Consider the following 17,277-nt stretch of genomic DNA (forward strand, 5'->3'; position numbering starts at 1 on the left):
ACCCAACTTAAGGAGTAAAAAATCAGGGCAGCAAGCACAAAAATGAGAAAATCAACTTTTGGTAAGGTCTAGGTGAATGTGTCCCCTGGTGACCTTTGAGCACTGGTTGGACATGAAGATATGCCACAGAGAAGATATGCCACAGAGAAACTATGCTAAAGAGAAGCTATGCCACAGAGATTCCTAGAGAAAGGGCAGTGTGAGATGAGTGCCACACATGGGACAAAGTAGCAGAGCAGGCTGCAGGGACAAAGGCTGCAGGTAGGCAGTCACTATGCCCAGGAAAACCTGGAGAAGCTCTGTCACCAAAGGTGACTTGGAATCCACTGGCTGAAGTCACCAGTCCTTCCCCCGGGCCTGTGCAAGTGTCCGGTGAGTGACCTTCGGATTAGGATCAAACTCCACATTAAAACAGGAAAACTCTGGAATGTTCTAAACAAATGTCCTGTGATGATCTGTGAAGTTTGATCACCCGGTGCATATCACAAATCATTTCACTTCTTTTTTTCCCCAGTTGCTTTCCCTACAGGTCAAGGCATCCTGTGTGGGGAAGACAGGTTTGATAGTGGGGGAGGGGGAGCTGTCTTATATTTGGGTGCCCCATGAGTAAGTTTTATTCTTCCCTCAAAACTAATCAAGTCAGGCAGTGGTGGCGCACGCCTTTAATCCCAGCACTCAGGAGGCAGAGACAGGCGGATTTCTGAGTTTGTGGCCAGCCTGGTCTACAGAGTGAGCCCCAGGACAGCCAGGGCTATACAGAGAAACCCTGTCTCGAAACAAAACAAAACAAAAACAAAAACAAACAAAAACAAACAAACAAACAAAAAACCCAGCCAAACCAAAAAACCCATTATTTTGGTGATTGGCTTACCAAACAGTGAGCAAAGCAGGCTTTAGTAACAATATGATCAGACAGGGAATAGGACCTATGCCCAGAGTCTCAGTATTTGGAAGGCAGAGGTCAGAGGATCAGGCTCAAGGTCCTTCAGGGCATAATGAATTCAAAACAGAATGGGGTACAGGAGACCCAACTACAAAACAAAAATTAAACAATTCACAATTTAAAAAGTGTTTTTTTTTTTTTTTTTTTTTTTTCCAGCCAAGTGTGGTGGTGCATACCTGTAATTCCAGCACATGGGAGGCAGGGGCAGACGGATCTCTCTGAGATTGAGGCCAGCCTGTTCTATACAACAAGTTCTAGGACAGCCAGGTCTCTAGAGAGAGGCCCTATCTCACACCCCACCCTCCTAAAAAACAAAAGGACAGCACCTACAGCTCTTGCAGAGAACCTGAATTGGGTTCCCAGTACTCACATCCACCAAGCAGCTCACAATGGGCTCACAGCTATAACTCTAGTTCCAGGGGATCAGACACCCACTTCTTGCCGGCATGGCCAATACTACACACACACACACACACACACACACACACACACACACCTTACTAGATTTTTGTTTTGTTTTGTTTTGGTTTTCAAGACAGTTTCTGGCTGACCTGGAACACTCGCTTTGTAAATGAGGCTGGCTTTCAAGTACAGAGATCCACCTGCCTCTGCCTCCAAGTGCTAGAATGCTACCATGTACGCTCTAGGTTTTATTTTTTTTTTTATTATTATTATTATTATTATTTTTTTTTTTTTTTGGCTTTTCGAGACAGGGTTTCTCTGTATAGCCCTGGCTGTCCTGGAACTCACTCTGTAGACCAGGCTGGCCTCGAACTCAGAAATCCGCCTGCCTCTGCCTCCCGAGTGCTGGGATTAAAGGCATGTGCCACCACGCCCGGCTAGATTTTACTTTTAATTGTTAATTAGTCACAGGCAGTTGTGAGCTGGGAATCAAATTTAGGCCATCTGCAATAGTATGTGGTCTTAATTGCTAAAGTTTAGCAGTTAAACCTTCTCTCCATAGCCCTGTGTTTTCCTCTTTGAGACAAGGTAGCTATGTAGGCCTTGCTGTACTGGAACTCTCTTCAGAGACCAGGCTGTCCTCCAATGGAGATCCACCTGCCTCTGTCTCCGGAGTTGCTGGTATTAAGGAGTTTACCACCACGTTTGGCCACATTTCCGCAATTTTAATCAGGTGAAGAACGTTGTTTTTCGTTTTTTTTGTTTTTTTTTTTTTTCTCGTATTATTTTATTTATTTATTTTTTTACAGAAGCTCTCTCCCATGCGACGCCATGAGCTCAGCAGGGGGAACACAGCACCAAACCCGAGCTTACAAAGGTGAAAAACTAGACAGAGAAGAAGGGGGTTGGGCGTGTGGCGCGCGGCCTCCTGGGACTTGTAGTCCTCATCCTGCGAGGCGCATGCTCTGATGCTCTGGGTCTCCCGCGGTTGCCATGGCTTCTCTGAGCCTCGGTGGGTGGTGCCCCTAGACACGGGCGGGTTTTGGAGGCGTAGCGCGCAGAAGGCGGAAGGCATCACGCGGTGGGTAGGGCAGTCAAGTGTGGGGACTAGGGCGCGCTGGGACCCGGGCGTCCTCTTCCCCTGGCATACTGGCTGCGGACTCTTCTTCCCAAACCCCTTACGCGCGGTGAGGAGAGGGGCGCACTTGGCACCCGGCTTTCCCGGGTGGGATTAATGAGCTTGACCGTTAGTGGCAAATCCCAGGCCTCCCTGGAAGCAGCAGAGCCGGAACTAAAGTCTGGGCCTGCCTGGAGGTCTCAAAGGCTATCCTTTTGGATTTTGTTTTAAGACAGGGTGTAGTTCTGTATACCAGACTGGTCTGTAACTCGGAGATCCACCTGCCTCTGCCTCCTGAGTGCTGGGCATAAATGCATGCATCTTGGCTAGGTTTGGCTTGTTTTGTCTTGAAACATTACATTATACAGGTTGACCTGGAGCTCACGATGAAGTTCAGGCCGGTTTGGCATTTGAGGTGCTCCTACTGCTTCAGACTTTAAAGTGATGGTAATTTAAGTGTGCGCCATCTTGCTTGGCTAGATTACATCTTAACAAGCGCCTGACAGAAGGACATACATAAAGTACAATTTGTAGTAGTGGTTCTCAAACTGACTGGCACATTAAAATTCTGGGGAGCTTTTTGTTTAAAAAAAAAAAAAAAAAAAAAGTATAAATTGAGCATAGTGGCACACGCCTTTAATCCCGGCACTCGAGAAGCAGAGGCAGGAGGATCTCCATGAGTTTGAGACCAGCCTGGTCTACATAGAGAGTTAAGGACAGCCAGGGCTACATAGAGAAACCGTGTCTCAAAATAATGTAAAAAGAGGATACCTTACAGGATGTGGTAACACACATCCCGAATCCCAGCACTTGTGAAGAAGAGACAGGTGGATCTCTGTGAGTTCCAGGCCACACTTGTTTACATATTAAGTTCCAGGCTACTCAGGGAGATATAGGAAGACCCTGTCTTTAAAAACAACAACACAACAATCTGGGCCTGTCCTCTTCAGGCAAATGAATCTAGATCTTTGGGATGTGTGGGATGTGTGGGACGTGGAGGCCAGGCAAAGGTTTCCCCGGGTGTATCCAGTGCAGGGAGGCATCTGCACCACTAGTGTGGAGTTTCAGGGCTTGGCAAAGGTGAGTTACACCTATCTGTGTGCTCCTGCCCACAGTGAGCAGCCAACCAATGTGGAACAATGGCACTGAGCCACTCGGTGAAGGAGCGAACTATCTCTGAGAACAGCCTGATCATCCTGTTGCAGGGCCTCCAAGGCCAAATAACCACCGTGGACCTTCGGGATGAGAGTGTGGCCCGAGGACGAATTGACAACGTGGATGCTTTCATGAATATCCGCCTGGCCAACGTCACCTATACCGACCGCTGGGGACATCAGGTTGAGTTGGATGACCTTTTTGTGACAGGTCGCAATGTCCGATACGTCCATATCCCAGATGGTGTGGACATCACTGCTACTATTGAGCAGCAGCTGCAGATTATCCACCGTGTGCGCAACTTCGGTGGCAAGGGTCAAGGTCGTCGAGAGTTCCCCTCCAAAAGGCCATGAGACTGTGTCCTCATTAAAGTTCCAGCACCACCTCAGGGACCTCCAGTGTTCTGAGCTAACTCCCTGCCATCCTTTCCCACCAGATACAGACATGTCACAGCTGCCTTTCATAGGGTTCCACTTTTCAGACACACCCTGGGACCCAGAATTCCTTCTGCTGGTGGCCTTGGGGTAGGTGACAATCCCTCTTTTTGATCATTTGTATCTGGAATCTCCATTCACTGATTGACCCCGTCCATCAAGAAGTCGTAAACTCTGGCAGTGAGCATTACTGAGAGTGCTTGGAGTGAGTCACCTCTAACGTCCCATTTCTTTTGGCATTTGTTTCTTTTCTCATAAAACCAAACTCGGATACACGTCTGTGCCTGATGCCCTGCCTGGTGTATACTGGTGTATACTGGGCTTTTGGCTCCTGTGTAGGAGCAGAGTGCAGGTCTCAAGTTGGGGAGCACACCAGGATTTACTTGGTCTAGAATGTGACCCTTCCCAGATTATCATGAAGAAATGTAATGGAAAGTGGCCTGTCCGTTGAGAGTCCTTGAGACACTCTTCTCAGTTCTATGTACTAAAGCTGAGTGTGGATACCCCGTCCCTCCACTCAGGCTGGAGAGTTCAGCTAACAAGAAATAGATCTCAGCCAGCCATAGTGCTTCACATGGATACTCCTGGCTCTCAGGAGGTTAGGCACAAGGATCAGCCTCTGCTATGGGGGGGTTCCTGCTTCAGAAAACCAAAATAGAGCAGTTGTAGTGGTACACACAGTAGGGTTTACTGAAGGAGGCAGAGGCAGGAGGATGATGAGTTTGAGGCCAGTCTGTGTTACGTGCTTTAGCCAAGTGGCGGTGGTGCACACCTCTAATCTCCGCACTCAGGAGGCAGAGGCAGGAGGATCTCTTATCAGTTTGAGGCCAGCCAGGTTTACAGAGTGAGTTCCAGGACAGAGAAACTCTGTCTCCAAAACCAAAACCGGTACAAGAAGGAAATAAAATGGTCTGAGGAAGTACAGCAAAGATGGTGCACCGCACTCTGCTCAATTCTTTTCCGTGTGTCTGAGTGTTCTGCCTACGCGTGTGTACAGGCTCCACCTGTAAACATGGTACCTTCAGAGGTCAGAAGAACACATTGGTTCCTCTGGAACTGGAATTACAGAGAGTAGTGATCCAGCATGTAGGGACTTGGGATCAAGTCTTGGTCCTGTGCAAGCACAACCAATGCTCTTCATGCAGAGCTGTTTCTCCAGCCCAGGATTTGATTGGATTTTGTTTTATTTTCTTTTCCTTTAAAGACAGTTTCACTGCGTAGCCCTGGCTGCCTTGGAATTTGTGTGGACCAGACTGGTCTCACTGCTTCTGCCTCTGAAGTGCTGGGCTTAAAGATAAGCTCCACCACACCCAGCAGTGTTAGATTTTTGTTTGTTAGTTTTTGAGACAAGGCCTCCTGCATCCCAGCCTGGCCTTGAACTCATGATCTTCCTGCTTCCACCTCCCAATTGCTGTTATTGCAGGAGTGTACCACTGTAGCCCGCTTAGGTTTATCAGGTTCTTTTCTGCTCTTTAGGTCCTCCTAGGACCAGGCAGTTCTTGGATCTTATATCAATTAGGCCAAATGCAACCCACAGCTCCAGAGCTCTCTATCTCTGGAGGGTCTTCTTGCCTCACAGAGGGAAATGAGCTAGCTCCTGTCTCCTGGCAGCCCCTGAGTCTCAGCTGGAACACACACAGGCACACACACACACACACACACACACACACACACACGTACATACGCACGTGTCTCAGGCTTCCACATCCAGCTTCTCCATGGTTTTCTAAATTTGTTTCTACACAGGCATTCTTTCCATTTCTTCCTGAAGGTTGGGCTTTTGGAATTCAGAAACTAAAAATAGTCTCTGCATTCTGTTGTGTCTTCTGTTCCCTGAGGTAACAAATGGAGGGTGACTTAGCTGTGAACAAGAGGAGCCCAGGAACTCCAGGGACAAGATGGCAGTGTGTTTCAAGATGGTACTGGAGTCTAGACTGTCATGGCATTTGCCCAAGCTTTCACATGCACCCTTCTTGTAGCTCCAGCCAAAGTGGGGGTCCCATTGATGGCAGAACCCACAAGAATTGAGTGCTCAGAGAGAAGAGGTTTTTTTGGGGGGGGGGTGCAATCAATGTTGTTTGTAGGAAGGAGTCTACTGAAGTTTAGAATGCTGAATGGACATTTATATGTTGGCTCATGACAGAAACAAGCAAGGGACAAGAATATGCCCTCGTCTCAGCATGGCTGAGCAGGTAGGACTTAAAACAATCCAGTGAGCTCTAGTCTGGCATCCCTGGCCAAACGGTAGGCAGAGGTACCAAGGGTCCTCGAAGTTCTCATTAGCATTCCAGGAAGACCCAGAGATACAGTACATTTTGTGACGAGAGCAGCTTAGATTTTGCAAGGGCATAGAATTATACCAACAGCAAGGTAAGCATTCTAGGTAGCTAGTTCTGGTCACAAGCTTAATGTCTGTTAGCTAAGGCTAGAAGTAATCAGCTGGACATGGTGGTCCATGCCTTTGGTGCTCAGAGGCAGGGGCAGGTGGATCTTCCCTTGGAACTGTAGGTCTGCCTATAGAGTGAGTTCTAGGCCAGGGATACATAGCAAGACCCTGTCTCCAAAGGTGGGAGGGCATGGCATGACCTTTGTTGGAAAAATGGTATTTAAAGGAAATAAAAAAACAAAACAGTTTTTAAATGTCACTCCAAAAAGGGAGGGGACTCCTCCCCAGCCAGTGGTTGAGTTAAATGGGAACTGCTGAGCAGCGTAATGGTGGTCCAAAGTCAACTACTGCTACTATGCCATACTCAGGCCTTGAAGCTTGGACGCAGAGAAGCTAAAACCCAGCTGCTAAGTAGGGTTGGGGTTCTGTAATCTGAAGAAGCTCCTGGGGGCGAGGTCTCCCCTCCTTCTGTGATAGTCCAATCTGCCTATCCCTTTTCAAGAAGCCATCTTGAGCTGTTGTGACAGGTGTCATTTTGTTATGGCAGCACCATCTGCCAGTGAGCCAGAGTTGGAGAGCCAGCAGGAGACTGTCACCACCCATGTATGTCCCACAGATCCTTGAGTTGGTGTCCTGATGACAGTTTTTTTTTTTTTTTTTTTTTTTTTAATCTCTGGCTGGCACCTTTAGTTTCTATTCCTTACCTTCTTTCTCCTCCTCTGCTTTGTTAAAACTATATTTTGAGTCAGCTGAGAGCCTACCAGGAGTTGGGATGGTGGTGTCAGCGCCCAGTGATTCATCTTACTGATAATTAGTAAACTGGAAAACCCAAGATTCATCGCTGTCAAAGGCGGGGCTTCCGGAGTCCTTTTTCTCCTCACTTTGTCAGAAAGGGGAGCAAAGTGGGCCGGGCTTCTGGATGCCTGCCTTTGGGTCATGTGCCTCCTAGAGGTTCCCCGATGAGACCAGTGGGCATTTATAGGGTGTGGTTAGCTGGATGTGAAACTCCTTGGGAGGCCAGGGTTGGTGTGATGTATTATCCCCACTTGAGCAGCCAGGATTTACACTGAGTTACCTAGTTTGTAAGTGATACAATGGGGATTCAAGCTCTAGCCTTTTTTGGAATCCACTAAACTTTCTTCAAACCACAGCCCAACCATTATTAGCTGGGTGTCACGGCAGAGGTTACCCTCTCTCTGAGTGCTACCTTCTGCGTTTGTTAACAGGTCTCTAAAAGTGCTTCATTTTGCATAAGACAGGGCCTTAGGAGCTGGTCTTATTACTAGTTATTCAGCACTGTTTGCAGCTGAGTGGCCACCAAGCAATCAAAGACATTAAGAAAGGATTCAGGCTGAGACTTCATTAAGACCAGCCTTCGGTGTCCCGGCAATACCTTGTGAAAAATGTGACAAATAAATGCTTACTCCTAGCAGGGCTTAGTCGTGGCCACGTGTGTCTACACGTGGATACAGAATGACCCAGGGGAGGGGAGAGTGTACACTTGTTAACTCTGAGACAAAGGAGTGGGACTATGGCCGCTGGTACTGCTGCCACCGAGCCCTTCTGGCCGCTTCTACACGGCAGTGGACGGAAGCCAGGATTTTCGAGGGCCCCCAGTGAGTCACCAGACTGATGCAATCCCTTTAAAGGGCTCATCTGCTGGTGCAAGAAGCTGATTCATGGAGGGCGTGGCTGCTGAAGGAGGAGAAAGGGACGGAAACTGGCAGGAGGGAGTGAGGTAGCCGGCTGAAGTCGTTCATTGGAACTCTTCATGCAATCTCCCTGGAAAAGACTCTAGGGATGTTCAAGATGACCTTGGCCATCTTTGGGGTTTCTGAAGGGCCTAAAGTGAAATGAATTGTGGCAGTAGCGACAGCCAATTCCTGACTTCTCTTGAACCCAACTTCAGCACTTTCCCACACAAATTTCCAGAAGCCGAGAAATGGGGAGCAAGGAAAGACCACTTTTCTAAAGAATGCAGTGCAGTTGGCGGGTTTTGCAACTACTTAGAGACGTCCCCAACCCCAGCAAGGAGAGCATAAGTCGGTGAGGTTCTGCAGAGCCAAGGCGGACCGGCGCCTCTGTCCCAGTCCCACTGTAGATGTAGATTAGCGGTAAGTACCACCCCCTGACTGTCCAATCGCTTTACAGATTTCGACCCAGACTCCACCCAGAACCAATAGGCGATCTTATCTGGGCTTCCTGCCTGAAGGCTTCCGCCCATCCTGAAGATGGCGCACCAACCCCAGACTCAGGCGAGGGGGCGGGAGGCGGGGCCGAGAGCCTATGCGTCACTTCCGTTGTCAGGTGGCGGCGCCGCAGCCATGGAGGGAGGCGGCGGCGGCAGCTCTGGCGGCTGCGCTGGGAAGCGGCGGTGAGCGGCTCCCACGCCCCCGGCCCGGCCCCGGCCACCGGGACGGAGCGCCGAGCAGCCCCGACTCTGGGCTGCGGACTATGGGCAAGCAGCGCTGATTCCCCGGGAAAGGTGAGCTCGGGGTCCCGGGACGCGGAGCCGGGTGGGGGCTGCGTGCTGGCGGGGCGGGCCACCGTGGCGGAGGGACCCCGGTGACAGCCCGAAGCTGACCGGCGCGACCAGAATGGCCGTAGTGAATTCCCCCTCCGCCACTGGGGGTCTGTCTTTCCCGGCAGCGGGGGCGTCGGCAGCCGGGAGCCTCGATCTTTGCCGCAGTCCTGGGAGATGGGCACTGCCCGCCTTGCCCAGACCCTCTCAGCCAGTCAAGGAAGCACCCGGCGTTCGGCCCACTCTAGTTTTCCCCCAGAGAGACTCGCTCCTCCTCTCCATGCTTCTCTCCTGACCTAGAGAGTGACTTGAAAGTTAGAACGAGTCCCCAAGGAGAGCCAGCCAAGGTTTTCCTCCTGGAGCCCTCACCCGTTGGCACCGACACCATCGCTGCTGGGGAATTTTCACATCCTGGGCGGCGTTCAGGTGCGAGTCACAGCAACCTGCTTGCCAGATCCACGTTGGGCCGGTCTTCACCGTGGGAGAGCTTGCTGTGGTCAGTGTTTCACCTGCCATCCTGGTCAGGCCCGCCCATTCCTACGATGCTTGGCCCCACCTTTCAGTCTTGGGTAGGAGCTTTCGGGTTCCCGGTGGCGTCTCCGTCTACCCCTACTCCCCCAGGTTGTTGGCGGAAGGAAGAGATGACAGCCACCTTCGGTGGCAGGATAGACTTTGCTCTGTTTTAAGTCACTGAGGAAACCGGTTGGCTTTGCTGGTTTTGAGACTCATTGAGGAAGAGGGTAGTCACGCTGGGCTGGGCGCCTTTCCCTCTGGGCTGAGTAGTTTTGCATGAGATAAGGAAGAGCAAAATCCTACAGCCTTTATTTGTAAACAGTGCTCTGAGTTCCTCCTTAAAGGCCCCGTTGTTTGTGGATTAGACTATCTCTGCCAGAGATAGTCCTCATTCATTCATTCTCATTCATTCATTTTTCACATAACAAAAGAGCCCTGCCCGAAGAGCCTAGTGCCGTGTGGTATTAGGTTTGGGAGGCTCACTCCTTAAGTCCTGGGATTAAATGTGTGTGTCACCTTGCTCTGGACTCCTTAAATTCAGATTCTGGTGCTGCAGCTTTCTGCTTGCCCGACCTTGGATCATTTGTATGCGTCCTCATTTGCAAACCACTGGTAATGGTAGAAAGAGTCATTATGGAGAATTACATTAACACATAATAAAGAGGTTCTTATCTGAACTAGTTCACTGTCCAGTTGGAGGAAACTGACCTGCAAGCAGATAGGTGAAATGTGATCTACCAAAACAACAGGAACTGGATGGGGAGAGAGCCCAGTGGGGAAGCCACTAGCTCAGTCTGGGAAGCCTGGGCAGTAGTGACAGGAGGAAGGACAGAAAGGGGAGCGAGGCTTAGTCATGTAAAATGGGAGATGCTATTTGGAGAGAAGTACAGAAGAGTCAGAGAGAGACAACTTCAGCTGTGTCAGTAGAGTGGTATGGAAGCTGACAGGGCACAAAGTAAAGCGATATAAGTTAATGAAAAAACGAACGTCTCATTGATAATTTGGAACTTTGTGTCCAGTGCACAAGAGGCCAGTAAGCTTTTAGCTGAGGACTGACAGGAGTAGATCGGTATCTTAGATCGAATTCTCTGTGAGGAGCTGAGGAGGGTCAGAGACCTAGACACCTCGTCAGAGACCATCACAGGAGGAGAGTTGGTATTGACCGACTGGACCTGTGCTGAGAGGGCACTGTGTGGTCAGTGCTAGGTGGACAGCCCCTTCCAGTGCCCCCCAAAGTGCTCTTCTCTCTCTGAGATCTCAGGTTGTTTAAGCTGCTGGTAAGGTAGGGCTTCCCTCCGGGAAGGCCAGATGTAAGGGGTGTTATATCTTCTCTCCTGTGCCTTTAACGGGTAAGACAGTCGTTTGAAGAGGTTAAGAGCTTTTTCGGCTCAAACAGATCTGTTTCTAATCCCTGCTCAGCTAGCCAGATTTCTCACTGTAAAAAGACACAGTAGGACTTCTTCCCCAATAGGGTTGTCATGAGACTCAAGACAGGTACTGCAGAGTTAGGACCCAGCGCTCACTGTGCAGCAGACGCTTGGTGAGTGGTAGTTTTCGTGGCAAGCCGCAGAAGAGCTTCTGGAACCCACTTGAAGCGAGTCCTAGGAGCGAGAGCTGTGTCCCACGGAGCCCTTGTTCCGAGTGGTCATGGGAGCGCTGCAGATTATGTGCCCTTTCTGAAAAGAGAACGGGGCTTTCCTAGGCTGTCCCAGGCACTGCAGATCTGTCTCGCTCCTAAAGCCTTTTCCAGGAGTAGAAGCAGAGCTAGCGATGGTCGTGTTGGAGGCAGAAGCAGAGTTCCGGTCCATGCTGGTCTGTGTCGTGAGTTCTAGGACAGCTGGCTACATAGAGACCCTGTCGTAGCCCTGCCCCAGCCCCAGAAAAGTAGAAGAATTACTGAGAAATAAGATTGTTTGGCCTTGGGAGACGGGGGTCTCTCTTTATAGACCAGGGTGGCTTCACATTGTATCTGGGCTTACAGACTTGTGCTGATAAGTAGCATTTAAAGTTTGAACTGGAGGGAATGTATGTCACGCTCTCTGGAGTCCCCACTGATGAGCCTGTTCTGCAACCTGAGTTAGCCTCAGCAGGAAGGGCCGTGCCAGGTGACCATGTACTCCGCCATACTTACGTGTATACGGTGGCTCAAAATAGAGACTATCTGATGTACACCTGTGAATTCCCACATGGGACTGCCACATGCTAGGGGCAAGGGCAAGGAAGAGGAGAGAGGGACAGGTACCCCAATCCATTGGCACAGGTATTGGGGAGTCTTTCCCAGAAGTCTGTATAGCATGAAGTACAGATCAAGGGAACAGAAGAAATGACTTTCCAGGGGCTGAGGATATGGGGAGGTTTAGAGAGCTCTTAAGACTTTGAGGAGCGGTTAGGTTTCTGGGGTTTTGTGAAGCACTCTAGGCAGTAGAAGTGGTGACAGCAATGGAGGGGGGCATGTGTGCACACGCTCTCATATTGTGGTTTCGGTGCCACAGGGGTTCCATCACAGAATATAACAGGACTTGGCTGCAGGATATGCAGGAGAGAGAAACTAGAGAGAGAAGCAGGCACTCAGTGAAGATGTTTGAGCCTTGGTACTCTGTGGTGATGGATGCCTGCGTGCTGGAAACACCTACATCTTCCAAAGAGCCCTCTGGCTTCAGAAGAGCGGTGGGCTGGGGAGAAAGTGAGTGAGTGCTTCAGGAATCACGGCAGGCTAGTGAGGGCTTGGGTCAGGGCAGAGTGGGTAGAGGTGGGGCAGGCTTCCTGCCCGTTCGCCTGTATCTCCACCTTGGGCAAGGGCAGCCTGCCTGTCTTTACCTTTCCTCTGCCCACATTTGACCACAGAAGTGAGCTTTGTCAAGTTTCAGAAACTCTAGTGTATTCCTCCCATCTGCTCACAGCTACCTTGATTAAGCCACGGCTGGAGGGTCACCTCATTCAGAGGTGGTTTTCAGAGCTCCCTAGGAAGGCCATGAAATAAGATTAACTTTCTGCATTGATCAAGAGTTAACCCTGGCCTGCTGCTGGTGGCAGCGGCGGCACATGTCCCAGCACTCGAGGGGCAGAGGCAGGCTAATCTTTTAAGGTCAAGGCCAATCTGGTCTAGTAAAACCAAACCAACCAAACAAACAAACAAGAAGAGGAGGAGGAGGGGAGAGTAGGGTATGTCTCCCTTGGTAGATGCTTGGCACTCATGGAGCCCTGGTTCCATCTCTAGTACTACAGAAAACTGGGGCATACTGGTACATGCCTGTCATTTAGCACTGGGGAGGTAGACAGGAGAAACATTGGTCTCATCTGCATAGTAACTTTGAATCTAGCCTGGGATCCATTAGACCCTGTCTCAGGTGAGGTGGCTATAAGGAAGTGGTCTGGAACCAGAGCAAAAAGTAACACTGTAGCCTTCAGGGTGGCCCGAGCCCCCTCATCTTAGCAAGCCACAGAATCCAGAGCCCAGAGGGAAGAGGCTAGGATTGCATCTTTGATTGGCTTGCTATTTTAGGGATGGTACCATTTATATGCTTGTCTATCTATCGAGTAAACACTATCTTGGGTAAAACTGAGCACAGTCTTAGCTAGACTGACTCTTTTTTCTTTTTTTAAGATTTATTTATTATATGTAAGTACACTGTAGCTGGGTTTGTTTTGTTTTTTTGTTTTGAGATTTATTTATTTATTATATGTAAGTACACTGTAGCTGTCTTCAGACACTCCAGAAGAGGGAGTCAGATCTTGCTAAGGATGGTTGTGAGCCACCATGTGATTGCTGGGATTTGAACTCAAGACCTTCGGAAGAACAGTCAGTGCCCTTAACTACTGAGCCATCTCTCTAGCCCCCTTTCTTTTTCTTCCTTATTTTTTGTTTGCGTATGTATGAGGCTGCATGAGTTTATGTGCCCTAGAGCTTGAGTTACAGGTGGTTATGAGCTTCCTGATGTGGGTTCTGTGAACTGAACTGAACTGCAAGAGCAGTTAAGTGTTCTTAACCAGTAGGCCATTTTTCCAAACCTTGACTTTCCTCATACATACAGTTTAGCCCACCCCTAAGTACCCGAGGAAACAAATGCCTAGAAGAGAGTTATTGCCTCAAAGCTGCTTCTTTGACAAGGTCCTGCCCTAATAGCCCAGGTTGTCCTCAGAGTTCCTGCATAGACTAGGCTGACCTTGAACTCACCACCCTCCTTTCTCAGCCTGAAGGCCAAGCCTTCATAGCTACCCCCTCCCCCACCCCCATCCCCAGCAAATAGCTACTCATGAGAGAACAGGGAGAGCAGTCCATCTTTGTCCTTCTCAGACCTGAGGCAGATAAGGGGATGAGTGGGTGGGTGGGATGTGGACGTTAGGTGCTTAGCTCTATACTGGGCTGATGTTTTCAAGAAAACCCCACTGTCAGGAAACAGTGTCCCCTCTAAGTATGCATGCGGACTGCCACTTACCCTACAGGAGGGTGTTTGCTGCCCAAGGGTCCAGAATGAAGGGAGTGGGCTGCCACAGGAGTGGCGCCGACTGGAGAGAATGGGATTGACCTGCTAGTTACCTGCCCTTGTGACTGGGCACACTTGGTATTGGTATGATGGGGTGTGTTAGAGGGATAGCAGTGCTTTTAGGGAGAGGATTTCTGGCCTTTGGGTGACTTGGTCCAACATACTGTGGGACTTTGAACTCCATGGCTGGTACTTGCCAGGTCTGGCCAGAAAAGTCCTGTTACGTTTGCAGTAAGTTTGGGCTAGCAGCATCCCAGGCTAGTGGTGCATCATGGGCAAGGGGTACATGTTTTCTCCTGGAAAAAAATAGGAAGGAAATTAAGAACAACAAAAGGTTTCAAACCTCCAGAGGTTCCCTGTTGATTACCGTGGACATTGTACTGGATGGCCTCTGTGGGGTAGGGCTTGTCTCTGCTTTACAGAACAGCTTGTCAGGGATCAGAGGGATTAAGGAGCCTGCCCTGTTAAACAGCCAGTGATGATGGAACTGGGACTTTCCACATCCATCTCTGTGTGACTCTGGAACCCATGCTACCCCTTCCTCCATCCTGGCCAGGCGCTGGCCCCAGGGAGCCCAGTCCCCAGAATCTTGGAGTCAAGAGCTGTAGGGCTGGAAAGGACCTTGATGGGGCTGAGGCAATCCATCCCTTGGCTGAGGAATGGAACTGCCACTGCCTGGAGACAAGGTCCTCTCTTCTCCCCATGGAGACTACATAGAAACACTTTAAACCATGTTAGCCACAATCAGGCCTGGCTTCAGAACCCAGCTCTGTCTGTCACATGCTGGCCTGATGACCTTGAACAAATCATTCTGACCCCAGCGTCCTCTACTGTAAAAGGAGTATAGAAATGTCCCTGCACCGAGGCTGAAATAGGTTACTGTGACACCAAGTGTTGCTTAGTGCCTGGCATAGTCAGGTTCCAGTGCTGTCTCTATTAGTGATCTGTGAATATCCCTAAAGTGACAGACAGTTCAGGCCTGCCTTCAGTCCAGTGGATACCAGGTGGCAAACAGGAAGTTCTTTTTAGACTTGTTTGCAAGCTTTCTGAGGGAGATTGTACTTCCCAGGAGTGTTGACCTTGACTCTTCCATCCTTAGCTCCTGGGACCCCCTTGCCTTAGCATACAGCTCCATAAGACTGTGACACTCAGCTTCCACCTGCCACCAGAGTACACCTTCCCAAAGAAGCAAAATTATCATTATAATACTATAGGGAAATAACCAAAGAATGCAAAAGAATATGAATAAGAAACACAAAAGTCCTTCTCTCTGGATTCTTCTAAAAACTCCCTATGCACATGGAAGGGTGTTAATTTCTTTAACCAAAATAGGTTCATATGCACATACAGTATTGCATCATATGCACATACAGTATTGCAGTGTGTTTGTTTTTTCTCAAGATGGGATTTCTCTATGTAGCCTTGGCTGACTTGGTACTTTCTCTGTAGACATGGATAGCCTTGAACTCAGACGTGCTGGGACTAAAGATGTGCAGGTTTGGTGATGTTGTTGTTGTTTTTGATAGGGTCTCATCAAGCCCAAGCCAGTCTGGAAATAACTGAAGTTGACCTAGAACTTGTGAATCTCTCGCCTCAGCCTCTAAGTACTGGGGTTACAGGTATATGCCTCACCCAGTTTCTGTGGTATGGGAGGTCGGCAAGTGTTCTCCCAGCTGAGCTACATCTTAAGCCCAAAGTTGTGACATTTGACTTTATATGGCTCTGATCCAGATGGCCTTGCATGGAGGATGATGCAGTCGTTTTTTTCTTTTCTTTTCTTTTTTTTTTTTTTTTTTTTTTTTTGGTTTTTCGAGACAGGGTTTCTCTGTGTAGCCCTGGCTGTCCTGGAACTCACTTTGTAGACCAGGCTGGCCTCGAAATTCGCCTGCCTCTGCCTCCCAAGTGCTGGGATTAAAGGTGTGCACCACCATGCCCGGCTTGCTTTTTTCTTAAAGTCATTGCAGATAGTGTAAGGGAAAGTTTGCACGTCTGTGTGCTCAGCCTTAGCTTTCCCTTGCCACTCTGAAAACCTGGGCTAGACACTGGCCTGGGTCCTCATGCATGTTGGTTCTCAGGACAGTCCCTCAGGTGCATCATCCTTTGGGGCAGTGCCACCCCATCTCCAGGTGAGGAAGCTATGAGCCCAGAAACAGGTGTTCAGGTCACAAAGTAGACAGAAAGGTGGCTCTTAGGCACAGCCAGCCCTTCTTTGATCTCTCGTTGCTTTCTCTTTGCCTGATTTCAGCTATTTTGGGTGACAGTACTTGAACTCCATATAGGACCCTGTGGCAGCCCTGTCGTTGGGCTGAGTCAACCCCACAGAGCAGTAACTGATATTTTGAGCTGAAGGGCCCCTGAGTCACATGCTAGGATCTTCCTTGCTGTGAGTTTCTTTTCTAGCCAGTGAGCTAGAGCAGACTGCTATGACAAGGGAGAGCTGTCAGTGACTTGCACCAATATCCCTTCTTCACATGCGGCACAAGGCCCCTTGCAGAACCAAGACCCATCACAAATGTCTACCAAGCCAGTGTGCTTGGCTGCTTTTCTGGATGGGAGATACCAGGCTAGCACAGCTCGAGAAAGAGCTATTAAGATTGTCCCTTTTTCTGACCCCCACACGGCCTGACAGATTATTTGTCGTCACATCAGCTGCTTCCCCAGGCAGGGAGGAGGGCGTCAGCTGGTGACAGGACTGTCGAAAATACCCTAGATTCCATTCTGGTGGCTTCTAAGAGTGGCTGCTGGGGAAATGCCCTCAGGAGCAGCCAGCCCACTTGAGCACTCACAGGGACTGGTGATGCTCTGGCTTTTCTTCTAAAACTGCTCTGAGCCTACCCTGACCAGCACCTCGGTCTTCTAGTGAAGCCCACGGGGACTCCTGAAGGCTGTAAATGGTGATTACACAATCTCCTTGTAAGGGGCTAATTTGTGAAGCCTGCCTCCTGGAGGAGAAAAGAGCTGGATCTCCAGGCTGCAGAATGGGCTTTTAGGCCCCTTATGCGCCCAGCTGCAGTGCTCAGCATGACCAAGTGCTGCTGGGGACAGGCTGCCTAATGTCAGCGGATGTACTTTGGGGGAGCTGTGCAGGCCCTTTGCAAGCACCCCTCCCACTTCCCCCTGGCTGAGTCACTTCCTCTCTGGCTGCCGCAGGTATTCTCCCACAGGCCCAGAGCAGAGCCGCCTCAGTGGGTGAGGCTCGCTCTGTGTAGCCCTTTCACTAGTAACCCCCAGGCAGTACAGTGCAGCCAGCGTGTGGAGAATGATGTAGTGTTATATTTTCCTAACAAATTGGAGCTGTGTGTATCCTCTTGCATTTACAAAG

At 49.7% G+C, this 17,277-nt stretch overlaps 2 protein-coding genes across 3 annotated transcripts in view; both read left to right on the forward strand.

The window, feature by feature from the left end:
• The first annotated feature begins 2,371 nt into the window (after window positions 1–2,371).
• Lsm10 (LSM10, U7 small nuclear RNA associated) lies at window positions 2,372–4,327 on the forward strand. Of its 2 annotated transcripts, none has more exons than XM_021200901.1 (2): window positions 2,372–2,532; window positions 3,578–4,327. In XM_021200901.1, exon 2 carries the CDS (start codon window positions 3,602–3,604, stop codon window positions 3,968–3,970), a length of 369 nt encoding a protein of 122 aa, XP_021056560.1. In that variant the 5' UTR covers window positions 2,372–2,532; window positions 3,578–3,601; the 3' UTR covers window positions 3,971–4,327. The 2 variants fall into 2 exon arrangements, with proteins under 2 accessions (XP_021056560.1, XP_021056561.1); XM_021200902.1 differs by having other exon boundaries at window positions 2,372–2,426.
• A 4,405-nt stretch (window positions 4,328–8,732) lies between these two features.
• The window catches only part of Stk40 (serine/threonine kinase 40), a 38,042-nt gene continuing 29,497 nt past the window's right edge, over window positions 8,733–17,277 (forward strand). The window contains exon 1 of the mRNA XM_021199997.2: window positions 8,733–8,922. The gene's annotated coding sequence lies outside the window, so the exon portion shown is untranslated. The remainder of the gene's footprint in view (window positions 8,923–17,277) is intronic.

The sequence above is a fragment of the Mus pahari genome, chromosome 6, assembly GCF_900095145.1.
Source record: "Mus pahari chromosome 6, PAHARI_EIJ_v1.1, whole genome shotgun sequence".
In the NCBI taxonomy this organism is placed as follows: domain Eukaryota; kingdom Metazoa; phylum Chordata; class Mammalia; order Rodentia; family Muridae; genus Mus; species Mus pahari.